This window comes from Hypanus sabinus, chromosome 9 (genome assembly GCF_030144855.1).
Source record: "Hypanus sabinus isolate sHypSab1 chromosome 9, sHypSab1.hap1, whole genome shotgun sequence".
Lineage (NCBI taxonomy): Eukaryota > Metazoa > Chordata > Chondrichthyes > Myliobatiformes > Dasyatidae > Hypanus > Hypanus sabinus.
The window spans coordinates 161,401,909-161,419,939 of NC_082714.1; the positions used below are offsets into that span (position 1 = coordinate 161,401,909).

Below are 18,031 nucleotides of genomic sequence, written 5' to 3' on the forward strand. Positions count from 1 at the left end.
GAAGGTCAAGTGACAATCTGGTGGACACGTCCCACACGGGCCTCCACTCTCGTCACTCCTAGATCTCCGTCAGATGTTGGGCCTTCCTCCTGAGAACTAACCCCCGATCATCTTGTGTTCCTTCCCCTTCCCTGTGCCCTGCAGAGCAGTCACAACGTGCACCCAGTCACCTCCTACATCACCCCTCCTCACCCCCTCCCCAGCCTGCAGCCGTCTCCATGCCACCCAGCTCCAGCGGCAGCTCAGCGATCCAGGTCTACAGCGCACTGCCCCCCTTGAGCGGAAACCCCTCCGACGGATCTTCGCTGGCAATGCCTCACTTCAGGTAGTGAGCCCGCTCGCTGGGCGGGCGGGCAGGCGGGGGGGACTGATCTCGGCATCTGTGGGGAGGGGGAGAACCTATGGGACCATACAGCTCAGAAACGGGCCCTTCAGCCCATCTTGTTCATGCTGACCCCGAATCACATCCACCCTGATTGTTTGCTGGCATGGGCTCCAGATTAACCAGACTCAGAAACGGTTACTTTCCCCAAGCAGTATGACTTATCGACACCTCCACCCACTAACCCACCTTCCCACACCCACAACCACCTCCTCTCAGTATCATCTCCTCTCAGTACAGACACTCCTGTGCCAAGTGTCACTTTAGGGACACACAACCAGTCCATGTATATAACCCCTTATATATCGTGTTTTTTTTTGTTGTTACATGCTTTATCTTAATGTGTTGCTTTTGGTATTGCATCAGATCCGGAGTAACAGTTATTTTGTTTCCTTTACACTTGTGCACTGGAAATGACATTAAACAATCTTGAATCTTTACCACTCTACACTTTTCACATCCGAGTGCCTGACCAAATGTCCGTATCTCCCTCTCACCCTAAACACAGGCTCTCCAGTCTGTTGTTTAGAGATCGACCCCAGAATCAGGTTCAGTATCACTGGCATATGTCATGAAACTTGTCGTCTTTGCGGTAGCAGTACACTGCAATACGTTATATAAAGAGAATCTGGAGAACAGGAAGTAATTAAATCAATACGTAGTGTCAAAATGAAAATAAAAAAAAGTAGTGAGGTAGTGTTCAATGTCCATTCAGGAATCTGATGGCAGAAGGGAAGAAGCTGTTCCTGAATCGCTGAGTGTGTGCCTTTAGTGCGCAGTTTAAATTCCTTTGTGCGCTAGTAGCAGAAGAAGTGTGTGTGCACACATGTACACCTTAGAGAGGAGTATTGGAGTGTGTGTGTGTGTTTCAAATACAAGTTTATTGTCATCTGCCTGTACATACAGTGTGTACAACCAAACAAAACCGTTCCCTGGACCACAATACATCTACAAAACATGCATCACACACAGCCACGTAAAACAAAATATTACCACAAATAAGTTATCAAAATAAATTCCAAGTGCATGTATTGAACAGGAAACAAGCTCGCTGTCCTAGTGCTGAGACCTGGGTGCGGCAGGGTATTGATCAGGAGATCCTTTCCACACTTGGTACTCCTCTCCTCCTGCCTCTGAATCTGTCCTCCGTCGCATCCGCAGGTTCCCAGCCAGTGTGTGGAAAGCTCGCCCTTCACCACGCCACCCATCTACAGCCCGGGCAAGCAGAGCTTCACGACCAAGACCAGCAGCATCATTGCCGCGCCAGCCCTCAACCCTAGCGCCAACCTCTCTGGCCTCCAGAGCGAGGCGGCCCAAGAACAAAGAACCCGCCGGCATCCAGGAAGGTAATTTTATTGATTACATTTAGAGATGCAGCACAGTAACAGCCCAACGAGCCCACGCCATCCAATTAAACCACATACCTTTGGAATGTGGGCGTAATCTGGAGCACCCGGAAGGAACCCACGCGGTTAACGGAGAATGTACAAACAGACAGCAGTGGGGATTGAACCAAAGTCATTGGCGCTAATCACTGTGCTACAGTGACCCTCCCAAATGAGGGTAAACACTCAACACCCCCCACCCCACCTTCTCTCTGCCTCGCGCCCCCACCCCAAAGACTGGGGCACAGAAACACAGGCTGGTTCCCCTCTGCGGTTCTGAGGGAGTGCCACACTGTCAGAAAAAACGTATTTAAAATTTAAAATAGTACAGTACAGCCACAGCGTTGCATTAACCTTTTAAACTATTCCACAATCAATCTAACTCTTCCCCCGCCCCCCCCCCCCCAAGAGGTCTTCATTTTAATATCATCTATTAAATGCCCTTTTTTTAATATGCCCCATCAGCAAGTCCCGACCCCCGGTGCACTCCACACACACGCCTCTCTCTGTAGGGAAAAAATAACTTACCTCGGACATCCCCTGTACTTTCATCCTAACATCTTAAACCAGGGGTCCCTGCCTGAAACAGTTATACAGTATAAACAGTATTAGCCATTATGTTGAGTAACACACACAAAGTGCTGGAGGAACTCAGCAGGCCAGGCAGCATCTGTGGAGGGGAATGAACAGTCAACGTTTCAGACTGAGACTCGTCATCAGGATTGACACAAAATGCTGGAGGAACTCAGCAGGCCAGGCAGCGTCTGTGAAAAAAGGTTCAGTCAGTGTTTCAGGCTGAAACCCTTCAGCAGGACTGGCACGTAGAATGTGGTGGGAGAAGCAGTCAGTTGAATGTGAGTGCCTGGGGTCCTCGGAGGGTCCAAATCGAGCAGCTTGAAAGCGAACCTGGAAAGCGTGTGGTATAAGCTTGGATTTCCAGCATCTGCAGATTTTCTCTTGTTTGTCATCTGGACTGACACTGAGTCTCGGCCTGAATCGTCATCTGTTTTATTCCCCTCCATGGTTTGTCCTCGTTGTCCACGGGAATGGTACCGGAAGATTGGAGGGAGATGAATGTTGTCCCCTTGTTCAAATAAGGTAGTAGGGATAGTCCAGGTAATTATAGACCAGTGAGCCTTATGTCTGTGGTGGGAAAGCTGTTGGAAAAGATTTTTAGAGATAGAATCTATGGACAATTAGAGAATCATGGTCTGATCAGGGACAGTCAGCCTGGCTTTGTGAAGGGCAGATCATGCCTAACAAGCCTGATAGAGTTCTTTGAGGAGGTGACCCAGGCATATAGATGAGGGTAGTGCAGTGGATGTGATCTACATGGATTTTAGTAAGGCATTTGACAAGGTTCCACATGGTAGGTTTATTCAGAAATTCAGAAGGCATGGGATCCAGGGAAGTTTGGCCAGGTGGATTCAGAATTGGCTTGCCTGCAGAAAGCAGAGGGTTGTGGTGGAGGGAGTACAATTCAGATTGGAGGGTTGTGACTAGTGGTGTCCAACAAGGATCTGTTCTGGGACCTCTACTTTTTGTGATTCTTATTAACGACCTGGATGTGGGGGTAGAAGGGTGGGTTGGCAAGTTTGCAGACGTCACGAAGGTTGGTGGTGTTGTAGATAGTGTAGAGGATTGTCAAAGTTTGCAGAGAGACATTGATAGGATGCAGAAGTGGGCTGAGAAGTGGCAGATGGAGTTCAACCCGGAGAAGTGTGAGGTGGTACACTTTGGAAAGACAAACTCCAAGGCAGAGTACAAAGTAAATGGCAGGATACTTGGTAGTGTGGAGGAGCAGAAGGATCTGGGGGTACATGTCCACAGATCCCTGAAAGTTGCCTCACAGGTGGATAGGGTAGTTAAGAAAGCTTATGGGGTGTTAGCTTTCATAAGTCGAGGATAGAGTTTAAGAGACGCGATGTAATGATGCAGCTGTATAAAACTCTGGTTAGGCCACACTTGGAGTACTGTGTCCAGTTCTGGTCACTTCACTATAGGAAGGATGTGGAAGCGTTGGAAAGGGTACAGAGGAGATTTACCAGGATGCTGCCTGGTTTAGAGAGTATGGATTATGATCAGAGATTAAGGGAGCTAGGGTTTTACTCTTTGGAGAGAAGGAGGATGAGAGGAGACATGATAGAAGTGTACAAGATATTAAGAGGAATAGACAGAGTGGACAACCAGCGCCTCTTCCCCAGGGCACCACTGCTCAGTACAAGAGGACATGGCTTTAAGGTAAGGGGAGGGAAGTTCAAGGGGGATATTAGAGGGAAGGTTTTTCACAGAGAGTGGTTGGTGCGTGGAATGCACTGCCTGAGTCCAGTGGTGGAGGCAGATATACTAGTGAAGTTTAAGAGACTACTAGACAGGTATATGGAGGAATTTAAGGTGGGGGGTTATATAGGAGGCAGGGTTTGAAGGTCGGCACAACATTGTGGGCCGAAGGGCCTGTAATGTGCTGTACTATTCTATGCTCTATGTTCTATGGTTGCTGCCTGACCTGCTGAGTTCCTCCAGCATTTTGTGAGTGTTACTGTGGATTTCCAGCATCTGCAGACTCTCTTGTGTTTACAAGTTTTTCTGCTTAGTCCACGATCAATCTAACCCTTCCCTCCTACACAGCCTACAGCCCTCCATTCCTTTACACCCATCTTCAGTGTTCAAAGGATGTGCTCTGTATATCACCATATAAACCCTAGAACTCAGTTTCTTGTGGGGATTCACAGATAGACTGTACCCAACAGGGTGCACAACAACAATGTTCAATAAAACAGCAAATGGTACAAATACAAAAAAAAGGGGAGAAAAAGGAAATAATAATAAATAAGCAATAAATATAAGACCATAAGACGTAGGAGCAGAATTAGAATATTTGGCCTGTCGAATCTGCTTCACCATTCACATGGGTGCTGTGCGCTAACAGTCTATTCATGTTTCCACTTCTCCTGACTATGTAGCATGGGTAAAGTAGTGGCTGATTGGCTGGAAGTGATGAGTGGGAATAAAGGGTTGGCTACCAATGACTAGAGGTGTTCCACAGGGGTCTGTGTTGAGACCGATTCTTTTTACATTATACATCAGTGATTTGGATGACGGAATTGATGGCTTTGTTGCAAAGTTTGCAGATGGTATGAAGATAGGTGGAGGAACAGGTAGTTTTCATGAAGTAGAGAGGCTACAGAGGGACTGAGACAGATTAGGAGGATGGGCAAAAAATGGCAGAGAGAATAGTGTTGTGAAGTGTACGGTCATGCACTTTGGTAGAAGAAATGAAAAGGTTGACTATTTTCTAAATGGAGGGAAAATACAAAACAACTGAGGGGCAAAGGGACTTGGAAGTCCTTGTGCAGGATTCCCTGATGGTTAATTTGCAGATTGAGTCTGTGGTGAGGTAGGAAAATGCAATGTTAGCGTTCATTTCAAGAAGACTAGAATATAAAAGCAAAGATGTAATGCCGAAAATTTTTAAAGTCCTGGAGAGGCCCCACTTGGAGTATTATGAGCAGGTTTTGGGCCCCTTATCTTAGAGAGGATTTGCTGAAACTAGAGAAGGTTCAAAGGAGGTTCACAAAAATAATTCCAGGATTAAACCGCTTGTCATATGAAGAGAATCTGATAACTCTAGGCCTGTATTCACTAGAATTCAGAAGAACAAGGAATAACCTCATTGAAACCTACCGAGTGGTGAAAGGCCTCGATGGAGTGGATGTGGAGAGGATGGTGGGAGAGTCTAAGACCAGAGGACACAGCCTCTGAATAGAGGGGCATCCTTTTAGAATGGAGATGAGGAGGAATTTCTTTAGCCAGTGGGTGGTGAATCTGTGGACTTTGCCACAGGCAGCTGTGGAGGCCAAGTCTTTATGTATATTTAGGTATAGGTTGATAGTTGATAGTTTCCTGATTGGTGGGGGCACGAAGGGATATGGGGAGACGGCTGCAGATTGGGGCTGAGAGGAAAATTGGATCGGCCATGTTGAAATGGCGGAGCAGATTTGATGGGCCAAATGGCCTGATGCTGCTCCTGTATCTTATGGTCTAAGAGTCCTTGAAAGTGAGTCGATAAGTTGTGGGAGCATTTCAGTGATGGGATGAGTAAAATCAAGTGAAGTTATCCCCTCTGGTTCGAGAGCCTGATGGTTGAGGGTAATAAGTGTTCCTGAACCTGGTGGTGTGGGTGCTGAGGTTCCTGGTGGTGTGGGTGCTGAGGTTCCTGGTGGTGTGGGTGCTGAGGTTCCTGGTGGTGTGGGTGCTGAAGTTCCTGGTGGTGTGGGTGCTGAGGTTCCTGTACCTCCTTCCTGATGGCAGCAGCAAGAAGAGAGCATGGCCTGGGTGGTGTGTCTGCCTGAATCACTTAATTGTCCCTATTTTATCAGTCTCCCCACAAACCATCAAGTAAGCAGAACGTGGGATTTTTTTATCACAGTGTTTGAGATGAGGTTTTCTCCCCCTCAAAAGGGGGCTTGTTTGTTGTATTGGGATCTTGTTCTGCTTGCTGTCATGTGGTGAAAGGTTTTAGGTTCATTTTTTGATCAAAAGTACTTCAAATGTGTCATTAACAGCCGGCGTGCGCACACAGACACACACGTGCTCGGGGCAGCCTGTATGTGGCACCACACATTCTGGCATCAGCAATGCATGCCAACAATATTCAGCAGAACAACACAGACAACAGCAAATAATCCCCATTTCTCCCTTGTGTGTGCGTGTGCAAACACACACACGCACGCGCGCGCACACACACACACACACACACACACACACACACACACACACACACACACACACACACACACACACACGCTCACACACACACACACACACACACACACACGCTCACACACACACACACACACACACACACACACACACACACACACACCCCCTCCCCCCCCCCCTTAGGACAGGCTGCCTTCGGTCCAATTAACTGGACTTAAAGATGTCAAGCCTATGACTTCTGGATACACCACTGGGCCTCCAATTTCCACATGCACCATTGGGTTTTAATGTTTATTTATTACTATTATTATTTTTTGATCTTTGCACACTAATTTGTCCGCCCTGTTGGTTCAGCCTTTCACTGATTCTATTATGGTTCTTGGATTTGCTGAGTGTGCCTGCAGGAAAGTGAATCTCAGGGTTGTATGTGGTGACATATATGTACTTGGAACTTTGTTTCGCTTGGAGCGAGGAGATCGTTAAGCCTCTTTTTGCCATTTAGTGAGATCATTGCTGACTTGTGATGTCCCCATAAGAACAGACCAGTGCTCTGGCTTAGTCCCATATTGCAAAGTCGTACGGATCGGTCGTTGTAAGTTGTGGGCAAGCCATGTTCATGCTGGAAGCTTGGCGACTCGACACTTGCGGGCTGCCCCCAGCCCATCCTCAGACTGTGCGGTCATTGACGTTTCAACATTCAAGCTTATTTATCACGTGTACATCGAAACAAATACAAATACTTTATTGTCACCGAACAATTGATACTAGAGCGTACAATCATCACAGTGATATTTGTTTCTGCGCTTCGCGGTCCCTGAAGTACAAATCGAAATAAATATAATAAAAATTTAAATTATAAATCATAATTAGAAAAGGGAAAGTACGGTAGTGCAAGTCAGGTCTGGATATTTGGAAGGTGCGGCCCAGATCCGGGTCAGGATCTGTTCAGCAGTCTTATCACAGTTGGAAAGAAGCTGTTCCCAAATCTGGCCATACGTATCTTCATGCTCCTGAGCCTTCTACCGGAGGGAAGAGGGACAAAAAGTGTGTTGGCTGTGTGGGTCGTGTCCTTGATTATCCTGGCAGTACTGCCCCGACAGCGTGCGGTGTAAAGTGAGTCCAAGGATGGAAGATTGGTTTGTGTGATGTGCTGGGCTAGGTTCACGATCTTCTGCAGCTTCTTCCAGTCTTGGACAGGACAACTTTCATACCAGGTTGTGATGCAGCCTAGAAGAATGCTTTCTACGGTGCATCTATAAAAATTAGTGAGGGTTTTAGGGGACAGGCCAAATTTCTTCAGCTTTCTCAGGAAGTAAATGCACTGGTAGGCCTTCAGTGAAACATTCAGTGAAATGCATTGTTTGCGCCCAACAACACACTAGTGTGTGTGGGGGTGGTCCCCAAGTGTCGCCAAACATTCCAGCGCCAGTATAGCATACCCAAAATGCTCAACAGAACAACACAAAGCACAACAAGCGGCAAAACAAGACCCCTTCCTCCCTCCCAAACACACATACACAGTCAGGCTGTCATCTTCGGCCTCCACCCTGCTTCGGACTGAAAAACGTTTCACTGCGTGTTTCAATGTACATGTGACCAGTAAGGTGAATCTTGCTTTAACTAGCGGGACAGCGAGGAGTGACAGGCAGTGCAGTCCGAGCAGCCGACAAACCTCTTCCTCTTTGTGTTTCAGGCAAAGGGAAGCTTCCAAAGCTGAAGTGTAGCTACTGTGATAAGATGTTTGCCAAGAACTTTGATCTCCAGCAACATATCAGAAGGTACGTTGGGAGGTTTCCAAACTGTCAAAGTCTGAGCAGCAAACAGCCTTTGTACCTCACTGTGGTTGTTAAACCTAGAATCTCAAAGTAATCTCAGAGAGAGTCAGACAGTACAGAAACAGGCCCCTTGGCCCATCTGGTCTTCGCTGACCAAAACTCATTCAAGCTAATTCCATTTGCCCACCTCCTCCTCTAAATTGGTTTATTATCCTCAAATGTACGGTGGTATGGTCACAAACTTGTGGGTCAGGGCAACTCTGAGAGCATTTAAAGGCACAGCCTCACAATAAGGGGATGCCCCTTTAGAACAGAGAGGGGGAGAAATTTCTTCAGCCAGGGATAATACAAAGATTAGATTAAGATTAGCTTTATTTGTCACACGCACGTTGAAACACACAGTGAAACGCGTCATTTTGCGCCAAGGATGTGCTGGGGGCAGCCCACAAGTGTTGCCACACTTCCTGCACGCCCAGAACTCACTGACCTTAACTTGTACTTCTTTGGAATGTGGGAGGAAACCAGAGCATCCAGAGGAAACCTGCACGGTCACGGTGAGAACGTACATATCTGTGGAATTCATTGTCACAGACAGCAAAGTCATTAGGTATATTTAAAGTGGAGGATGATAGGTTCTTGATTAGTGAGGGGGTCAAAGCTTATGGGTAGAAGGCAGGAGAGTGGGGTTGAGAGGGATAATAACTCACTTCCAAGGACTCATTTCCACACATATTCTCAGTATTTTTTTTCTATGCAGTCTGTCTTCATTTGCACATTGGTTATTATTCAGTCTTTGTTTATGTATAGTTCTTTGTGGATACTATTTTTTTTTCTTTATTTTTCCTGTAAACAACGGCAAGAAAATGAATCTCAAGGTAGCAGATTGTGAGCTATGCATACTTTTATGATGAATTTTCTTTGAAATTTGACCTTTAGATGGCAGAGCAGCCTCGATGAGCCCAATGGCCTAATTCTACTCCTATGTCTGAGAGTTTTATGGTCTGTTACGGACGGTTAAAAGAATCGCCCATCCCACAGGCTTTGTCCACAAGTTGCTGATTGAGACGAGATAGTTTGAACTCTTTTAGGTGGATTGATAGTGTGATTGATAATCTTCCCAATGCACCTCCAGCCACTGACCCTCCCCCCACTTGCCCCTCTCTGTTTCCAGCCATACTGGCGAGAAACCGTTCCAGTGTATCGTTTGTGGCCGCGCCTTCGCCCAGAAGTCGAACGTCAAGAAGCACATGCAGACCCACAAGGTGTGGCCGGCAGGAAACTCCCGCACCACCGTCTCCATGCAGGTGGTGGCCGTCAGCCCTGAGAACAAGAGGACGCAGGGAGAGAACGAGGCTGCAGGTTAGTCAGTCGATCGGTACGCATGTACACACGTCGGGGATTGGGCTCTGAGCCGGCTGTAGGCTAGAGCAGGTAGGGGTCACCATGAAACGCCACAAAACATTCTAAAGATGTTCTGACTGGAGAAAACCGGGAAGCTGCGGCATTTTCTCCGAGCAGAGCAAGCTCCCACAGGATGAACTTACGGGGAAGATTGGGGTGAGTCTAAAGGTGGCATGGGAACGTATCTGTTAGTGTAACAGTTTGACAGCAACAGTGATTCACGTTCCGTTCCGCTGCTGCCTGTAAGGCGGTTTGTACATTCTCCCCGTGACCTTGTGAATTTCCCTCGGGTTCCTCCCCCATTCTGAAAACACTCGGGCCAGGTTTAGTAAATTGTGGGCAAGCTATGTTGATGTAGGAAGTGTGGAGATACTTCAAAGTTCAAAGTATATTTTTATCAAAGTATGTAAGCTACACACAACCTTGAGGTCTGTCTCCTGACGGGGAGCCACAAAATAAAGAAACCCAGTAGAACCTATTTTTAAAAGAAGGACAGACAACACCAAGAACAAAAGCTAACTGTGCAAAGAACAAAAGCAACCAAGCCAAGTGAATCCACAGTCGTGAAGAGCACATCCTCAAGCAGAGCTGGTCACTGATGCAAAGGACACCTTTCACTGAATATTTCGATGTGCATGCGACAAGTAAAGCTGATCTTTAGAGAAAAGGATGGACAGCAGGCAGGAACAAAACAAAAGTGGCGTTGGACCCAGAGTTGGTGGTGTCCGTCAGGTTTCCCAGAAGCCAGCAATTGTGCAGATGTCATGGTCAGACTGTGCCAGCAAGGTAAGTAAAGAAGACTGAGGAACAACACACACAGAATGCTGGAGGAGCTCAGCAGGTCAGGCAGCATCTGGGGAGGGGAGTTAACGATCAACATTTCAGGCTGAGACGCTTCCTCTGGTCTGTTCTGGTTTGTGTTCTACACTTTGCCCTGGATAGGATTCATCTCCTGAGCTGCTAGTCTGTACATCAGGAGGATCATTTCATTACAACAGTGCCTTGAGGTAGGACAAGGGAAGGCAATAAAGGAATGCAGGATAAAGTGTTACAGTTATAGAGAAAGTGCAATAACTGGTCGTTATTTCCTATCATATGTGAACTGTACACATCTGCCACATAAGCAAGATAAAAGTCCAAATACCACTGTTGCGGATACTCAGTGTCAATATGGTGCTAAGTGACATCTCAATGCAAGCCGTGCATGGTGATAAGTTCACTTGCATGTAGATCTTGAAAGATTAGTTTTACAAACAAGCTGGAGGAACTCAGCAGATCGGGCAGCATCCATTGAAAGGAACAGTCAACGTTTTGGGTCGAGACCCTTCGTCAGGACAAAAGAAGGAGGGGGCAGGGGCCCTATAAAGAGTGTGGGGGGAGGGTGGAAAACCAATCAGAGGAAAGATCAAGGGGTGAGGGAGGGGAAGCAGGGAGGGGGATAGGTAGGAAAGGTGAAGAAGGAATGTAAGGGGAAAGCACTGTGGGTAGTAGAAGAAGGCAGAGTCATGAGAGAGGTGATAGGCAGCTGGAGGAGGAGGCAGAGTGGAAGTGTGATAGTTTAATGCTGAGAAGTGTGAGGTTCTACATTTTGGCAGGAATAATCCAAATAGAACATACAGGGTAAATGGTAGGGCATTGAGGAATGCAGAGGAACAGAGAGATCTAGGAATAACAGTGCATAGTTCCCTGAAGGTGGAGTCTCATGTAGATAGGGTGGTGAAGAAGGCTTTTGGAATGCTGGCCTTTATAAATCAAAGCATTGAGTACATAAGTTGGAATGTAATGTTAAAATTGTACAAGGCATTGGTAAGGCCAAATTTAGAATATTGTGTGCAGTTCTGGTCACCGAATTATAGGAAAGCTATCAATAAATTAGAGAGAGTGCAGAGACGATTTACTAGGATGTTACCTGGGTTTCAGCACTTAAGTTACAGAGAAAGGTTGAACAAGTTAGGTCTCTTCATTGGAGCGTAGAAGGTTGAGGGGGGATTTGATCGAGGTATTTAAAATTTTGAGAGGGATAGATAGAGTTGACGTGAATAGGCTGTTTCCATTGAGAGTAGGGGAGATTCAAACAAGAGGACATGATTTGAGAGTTAGGGGGCAGAAGTTTAAGGGAAACACGAGGGGGTATTTCTTTACTCAGAGAGTGATAGCTGTGTGGAATAGCTGTAGAAGTAGTAGAGGCCAGTTCAGTTGTGTCATTTAAGGTAAAATTAGATAGGTATATGGACAGGAAAGGAGTGGAGGGTTATGGGCTGAGTGCGGGTAGGTGGGACTAGGTGAGATTAAGAGTTTGGCATGGACTAGGAGGGCCGAGATGGCCTGTTTCCGTGCTGTGATTGTTATATGGTTATATGGGAAGCGAAAGGGAGGGAATTACCAGAGGTTGGAGAATTCGATGTTCATACCAAGGGGCTGGAGACTACCCAGACGGTACATGAGGTTTTGCTCCTCCAACCTGAGTTTGGCCTCATCATGGCAGTAGAGGAGGCCATGTATGGACATATCCGAATGGGAATGTGAAGCAAAGTTGAAAAGAGTTGAAAGGGTTACTGGGCATGGGTGAGAGAGCACAGGTCAGGGTACTTTTAGCTTTCTTAAGGGAGATGGGTTTTTTTTTATATAGGATATGATGAATGGTGTGTGTGTGTGTGTGTGTGTGTGTGAGAGAGAGAGAGAGAGAGAGGGGGGTGGAATGGGTGAAGGGATTTAGAATGTAAGCCTATTGTCTGATCCACACTCCGGAGCAGAAAGTGGTGGTGATGCACCATTAAGCTGAGTGCCAAGCACTGTAAAACAAGAAGAGGAAGAACTGCCTATAAGAAAATGAATGTCAAAGTTCTGAATGGTTACATCCACTCAGTGGCCACTTTATTAGGCACACCTAGGTTGTGCAAATATCTAATCAGCCAATCATGTGGCAGCAACTCAATGCATAAAAGCATGCGAACACGGTCAAGAGGTTCAGTTGTTGTTCAGACCAAACATCAGAATGAGGAAGAAATGTGATCTAGGTGACTTTGACCTTGAAATGATTGTTGGTGCCAGATGGGGTGGTTTGAGTATCTCAGAAACTACTGATCTCCTGGGATTATCACACACAACAGTCTCTGGAGTTTACAGAGAATGGTGGGAGAAACAGAAAACATCCAGTGAGCAGCAGTTCTGTGGATGAAAACACCTCGTTAATGAGAGAGGTCAGAGGAGAATGGCTGGTCTGGTTCAAGCTGACAGGAAGGTGACAGTAACTAAAATAACCATGTGTTACAATAGTGGTGTGCAGAGGGGCATTTCTGAATGCCCAGCGTGTGAACCTTGAAGTGGACGGGCTACTGCAGCAGAAGACCAACAAGCTCACTCTCAGTGGCCACTCAGGTCCCTATTGAAGTACTTCAAAAGTAAATTTACTTTGAACCTTGAACTTTGGGTGGAAAGGCCTATAAACAGTAACTGGATACGGCCCAGTCCATCACGGATAAGGCTCTCCCCACCATTGAGCACATCTACTTGAAACACTGTCGCAGGAAAGTAGCATCGATCACCAGGGACTCCCACTACCCAGGCCATGTTCCTCAGGAAGAGGAACAGTAACCTCAGGACTCACACCACCAGGTTCAGGAACAGTTAATACCCCTCAACCTCAGGTTCTGGAACCAAAAGAGATAACTTCACTCCACTTGCCCCATCATTGAAATGTTCTCACAACCTGTGGATTCACTTTCAAAGACTCTTCATCTGATGTTCTCGGTATTTATTGCTTATTTATTTATTATTATGTTTTTTTTTTCTTTTTGTATTTGCCAATTCGTTGTCTTCTGTACCCTGATTGAACACGCTAGTTGGACCGTCTTTCATTGATTCTTTTACGGTTATTATTCTATAGACTTGAGAAATTGAATCTCAGGGTTGTTTATGGTGACTTAAGTTTACTTTGGTAATAAATTTACCTTGAACTTTGAGTTACAGCTGCTTCTAACAGGCTCTTGTTCCTCTCTCTCCCTCACCCTTTCCCTTGCGTTCCGAGCAGATGTATCGGAGAGTGCCGAACATGTTCCCCGCCAGACGCCGGACGTCCCTCCGCCAGACGGGAGTCAGGAGGCGAGGCAGATGCTGGTGATTGACAGCTCGTACCAGTGTCAGTTCTGCCCCAGTAAATTTGTCACTTACTTCCAGCTCAAGTCGCACATGATCCAACACAAGAACCAGCAGGTGGGTCCTGCCCCACCCTTACTCACCACCCACTGACCTGGGAGCACACCTTAAACCTGACTAGTAATTGCCACGTGTACCGAGCTGGAGCGAAAAGCTTGCTTTTCAAAGTTCAAAGTAAATTTGCAGACTGTTCAGATAGATTTGTTTATTACAACAGAGCATCGCAGTAGTACAAAGTAAAACATTAATAGAATTCAGAATAAAGTATTGCAGTTACAGGGAAAGTGCAGTGCAGGCCTACGATAAGATCACAGTGAGGTATATCGTGAGGTCAAGAGTTCATCTTGTACTAAGACGCGGGCTCACATCCTTTTTTATGGACCCTTAGCATTAACCGAGGGGTTCATTTGGGAAGCCCTACGCTAGGAAAACATTCAATAGTATTATAACAGTGGGATAGAATTTGTGCTTGAGCCTGGTGGTATGTGCTTTCGGGCTTTTGTATCTTCTGCCCGGTGGGAGAGGGGAGAAGAGAGACTGTCCGGGGTGAGTGGGGTCTGTGATTATGCTGGCTGCTTCACGGAGGCAGTGATCAGTATAGACAGAGTCCATGGAGGGGAGGCTGGTTTCTGTTCACATACAGAGCAGTTACCATACCGAGCCATGGTACATCAAGATAGAATGCTTTCTACGGTGCGTCAATAAAAATGGTTGATGTTTGGCGAGGACATGCCGAGTTTCTTTAGCCTCCTGAGGAAGCAGAACCACTGGTGAGCTTTCATGGCCTTGGCAGCGATATGGTTGCACCAGAGTCAGCAGGAAGTGATGTAGCTCATCTGCATAGCATAAAAATCCAGAGGAAGTTGTTGTTAATGTTGCGAGATGATGGTCTAATATTCCACGAGAAGACAGAGCAATCCCTCGTATACCATTCCGATTTGTTCATCAAGTGTACATGAAACACACAGTGAAATATGTTGTTTGCATTAACAACCAACACACACAAAGATGAGCTGGGGGCAGCCTGCGTGTGACGCTGCACATTCCAGCGGCTACGTGGCGCACTCACGTGTAAGCAGAGCAACAGAACAGCGAAAGAAACCCTTCTTACTCTCTCTCTCACCCACTCTCACTCCACAGACAGGCCCCGTGTAAGGGAAAAACTTGGCTTACTGCCTTATCTCTGATTCAGATTATTTATGTATCGCATGTACTTTGAAACATACAATGAAATGCACTGTTTGTGTTAACAGCCAACACACCTGAAGGGTGCACTTGGCCCAGCTTGTATGACCCTCTGCCTTAGAAGATATTCAAGAAATGTTTGAAAATGTACTGAATAAGGGTCTTGTTTATGCTTTTCCATAGACCCTGCCTGACCTGCTGAGTTCCTCCATCGTTTTGTGTGTATTGCTCTGGATTTCCGGCATCTGCAGAGTCTCATGTTTTAAGTATTCAAGGACCACCTTTCACGGGCCTCTGGAGAAGAAAGTTCTGGTGATTCAGAACCCTCAGAGAATAAAGATTTAAAAGAGAGACCCTTTGTTTCATAAACAAGAGAAGGTCTGCAGATGCCGGAAATCTAAAGCAACACACACAAGATGCAAGAGGAGCTCAGCAGGTCAGGCAGCATCAACGCAAATGAATAAGCAGTCAACGTTTCGGGCCAACACCTTCATCAGGACTGGAGAGGAAGGGGGAAGATACCAGAATAAAAAGGTGGCATGAGGGGAAGGAGAACAGCTGGAAGGTAAAGTCAGGTGGATGGGAAGGGTAAAGGGCTGGAAATGAAGGAATCTGATAGGAGAGTAGAGTGGACGACAGGAGAAAGGGAAGGTGGACAGACATCAGGGGGAGGTGACAGGCAGGTGGAAAGAGGTAGAAGGCCAGAGTGGGAGGAGGAAGAATATTTTTTTACCAGAAGGAAAAAACAATGTTCATGTCATCAGGTTGGAGGCTACCCAGACGGAATATAAGGTGTTGCTCCTCCACCCTGAGGGTGGCCCCATCTTGGCACCAGAGGAGGCCATGGAGCAAAATGTCGGAACAAGAATGGGAATCGGAATTAAAATGTCTGGCCACAGTAAGTTCCAAACTGCCCTTGTAAGACAACCCACACAGTCAAACTGATGAGATAAATCTCTGAACTAGGGGTACAGGACTGGTCAGGCAATGCTGGTGCTGGAACGTGTGGCCAGCTGCCCCTAGCACGTCCCTAGGCTGTGTTGGTTGTTAACGCAGCTGACACCTTCCATAGTAAGTTTTGATGTTCGTGTGATAAATATCTGAATCTGCGCGCACAGTTCCAACAATTTGCTCAGTACCTCTTACCAGGTCCCTGGAATGTTCCTGATTTCTCCAGTCACTCTGTGCGTCAATGTTCAACTTCAAGTCCAAGTTTATTGTCATCTTACTATACAACCAAACGAAACAACGTTCCTCTGGACTACAATACACCCACAAAACATCACTCACAGCACATAAAAGAGAATACTACCACAAATAAGGGAATAGATATAATTCAAAGTGCATGTATTGCACTACAGGTAAACAGTAAACAGCTCACTATCTTAGTGACTAGACCTCAGTGGTGGCAGGGTATTCATTAGTCTGGCAGCTTGGGGGAAGAAGCTGTTACCCAGTCTGGCAGTCCTACTCCTGATGCTCCTGTACCTCCTTCCTGATGGTAGTGGGTCAAAGAGATTGTGGGATGGGTCGTTTCCTGATGGTCGTGAGTCAGAGGGATGGTGGGTCCTCTCAGTGATCCTTTGAGCCCTTCGTCTATAACACTGCTGGTCACAAATAGAGGAGAGGGAGACTCTGGAGATCCACTAGGCGGATTTTATTATCCTCTGTTGGGTCTTGCAGTCCGTTGCCTTGCAGCTTCTGTACCACACAATGCTGCGGACAGACAGGACACTCTTGGTGCTGCCTCTGTAGAAAGGTTTTAGGATGGAGGTGGAGAGCCTTGCACCCTTTGGTCTGCTCAGAAAGTGTAGATGCTGCCGCTGCCTTCTTGGTTAATGAGAAGGTTTTGTGGGTCCAGGCTAGATCCCTATGCTCTCCACTCTCTGCACGGCAGAGCTATTGATGTGCAATGGAGAGTAGTTGACCCGCACCTTCCTAAAGTCCATGGTCATTTCTCTTGTCATGTCCATGATGAGACTGGGGTAGCCTGTTCTCACACCACTCAACAATCCTCTCTACCTCCTCTCTGTATGTTGACACATCATTGTTGCTGATGAGGATGAAGAAACGTCAGATGGAATTTAATGCCGGCAGGTGTGAGGTGTTGCACTTCGGTAGAACCAACCACGGTGGGTCTTACACAGTGAACGGTGGGGAACTGAGGAGTCTGCTAGAACAACGGGACAGGTCCTTCATTCATTGAAAGTGGTGTCACAGGTAGATAGGTCATAAAGAAAATTTTTTGCATGTTGGCTTTCACAAATCAAAGTATTGAGTACAGGAATTGGAATGTTAAGTTCAAATTGTATAAGACATAGGTGAGGCCTAATTTGGAGTATTGTGTGCAGTTTCGGTCACCTACCTACCTACAGGAAAAATAAAAATAAGGTCAAAAGAGTTCAGAGAAAATTTTTGAAGATGTTGCTGGGACTTGAGGATATGAGCTATAGGGTAAGGTTGAACAGGTAAGGAATTTATTCCCTGTAACAGAGAAGATCTGATGAAGATTTGATCGAGGTATAGACAATTATGAGGGGTGTAGGTAGGGTAAATGCAAACAGGCTTTTTCCACTGAGATTGAGTGAGACTGCAACTAGAGGTCATGGGTTAAGGGTGAAAGGTGAAATGTTTAAGGGGAAACATGAGGGGGAACTTCTTCATTCAGAGGGTGGTGAAAGTATGGAATGAGCTGCCAGTACAAGTGATGGACGTGGGTTCGATTTCAACGTTTAAGAGAAAGTTAGATAGGTACATAATTGGGAGGGCAATGGGCTGGTTGCAGGTCGATGGGACAAGGATGGGATGAATAGTTTTGTGCAGACTAGATGGGCCAAAGGGCCTGTTTTTGTACTGCAGTGTTGTATGAATCTATGAAGAGGTCAGCCAGTGTTTTATCATCACTGAACTTGATGATGCAGTTTAAGCAGGATCTGGCAGTGTAGTCGTGAGTCAGCAGCGGTCCGAGTACACGGCCCTGCGGGTCACCAGGGAACAACTCCCAGTCTAGAACCCTCAGTACTTCC

At 46.5% G+C, this 18,031-nt stretch overlaps 1 protein-coding gene across 1 annotated transcript in view; it reads left to right on the plus strand.

Annotated features, from left to right (window-relative positions):
* Positions 1-18,031, plus strand: part of LOC132399982 (zinc finger protein 341-like) — a 43,967-nt gene that overhangs the window by 12,836 nt on the left and 13,100 nt on the right. Inside the window, exons 2-5 of the mRNA XM_059980991.1 lie at positions 145-323; positions 1,541-1,728; positions 9,436-9,623; positions 13,696-13,877. Coding sequence (XP_059836974.1) covers positions 145-323; positions 1,541-1,728; positions 9,436-9,623; positions 13,696-13,877 — 737 coding nt within the window. The remainder of the gene's footprint in view (positions 1-144; positions 324-1,540; positions 1,729-9,435; positions 9,624-13,695; positions 13,878-18,031) is intronic.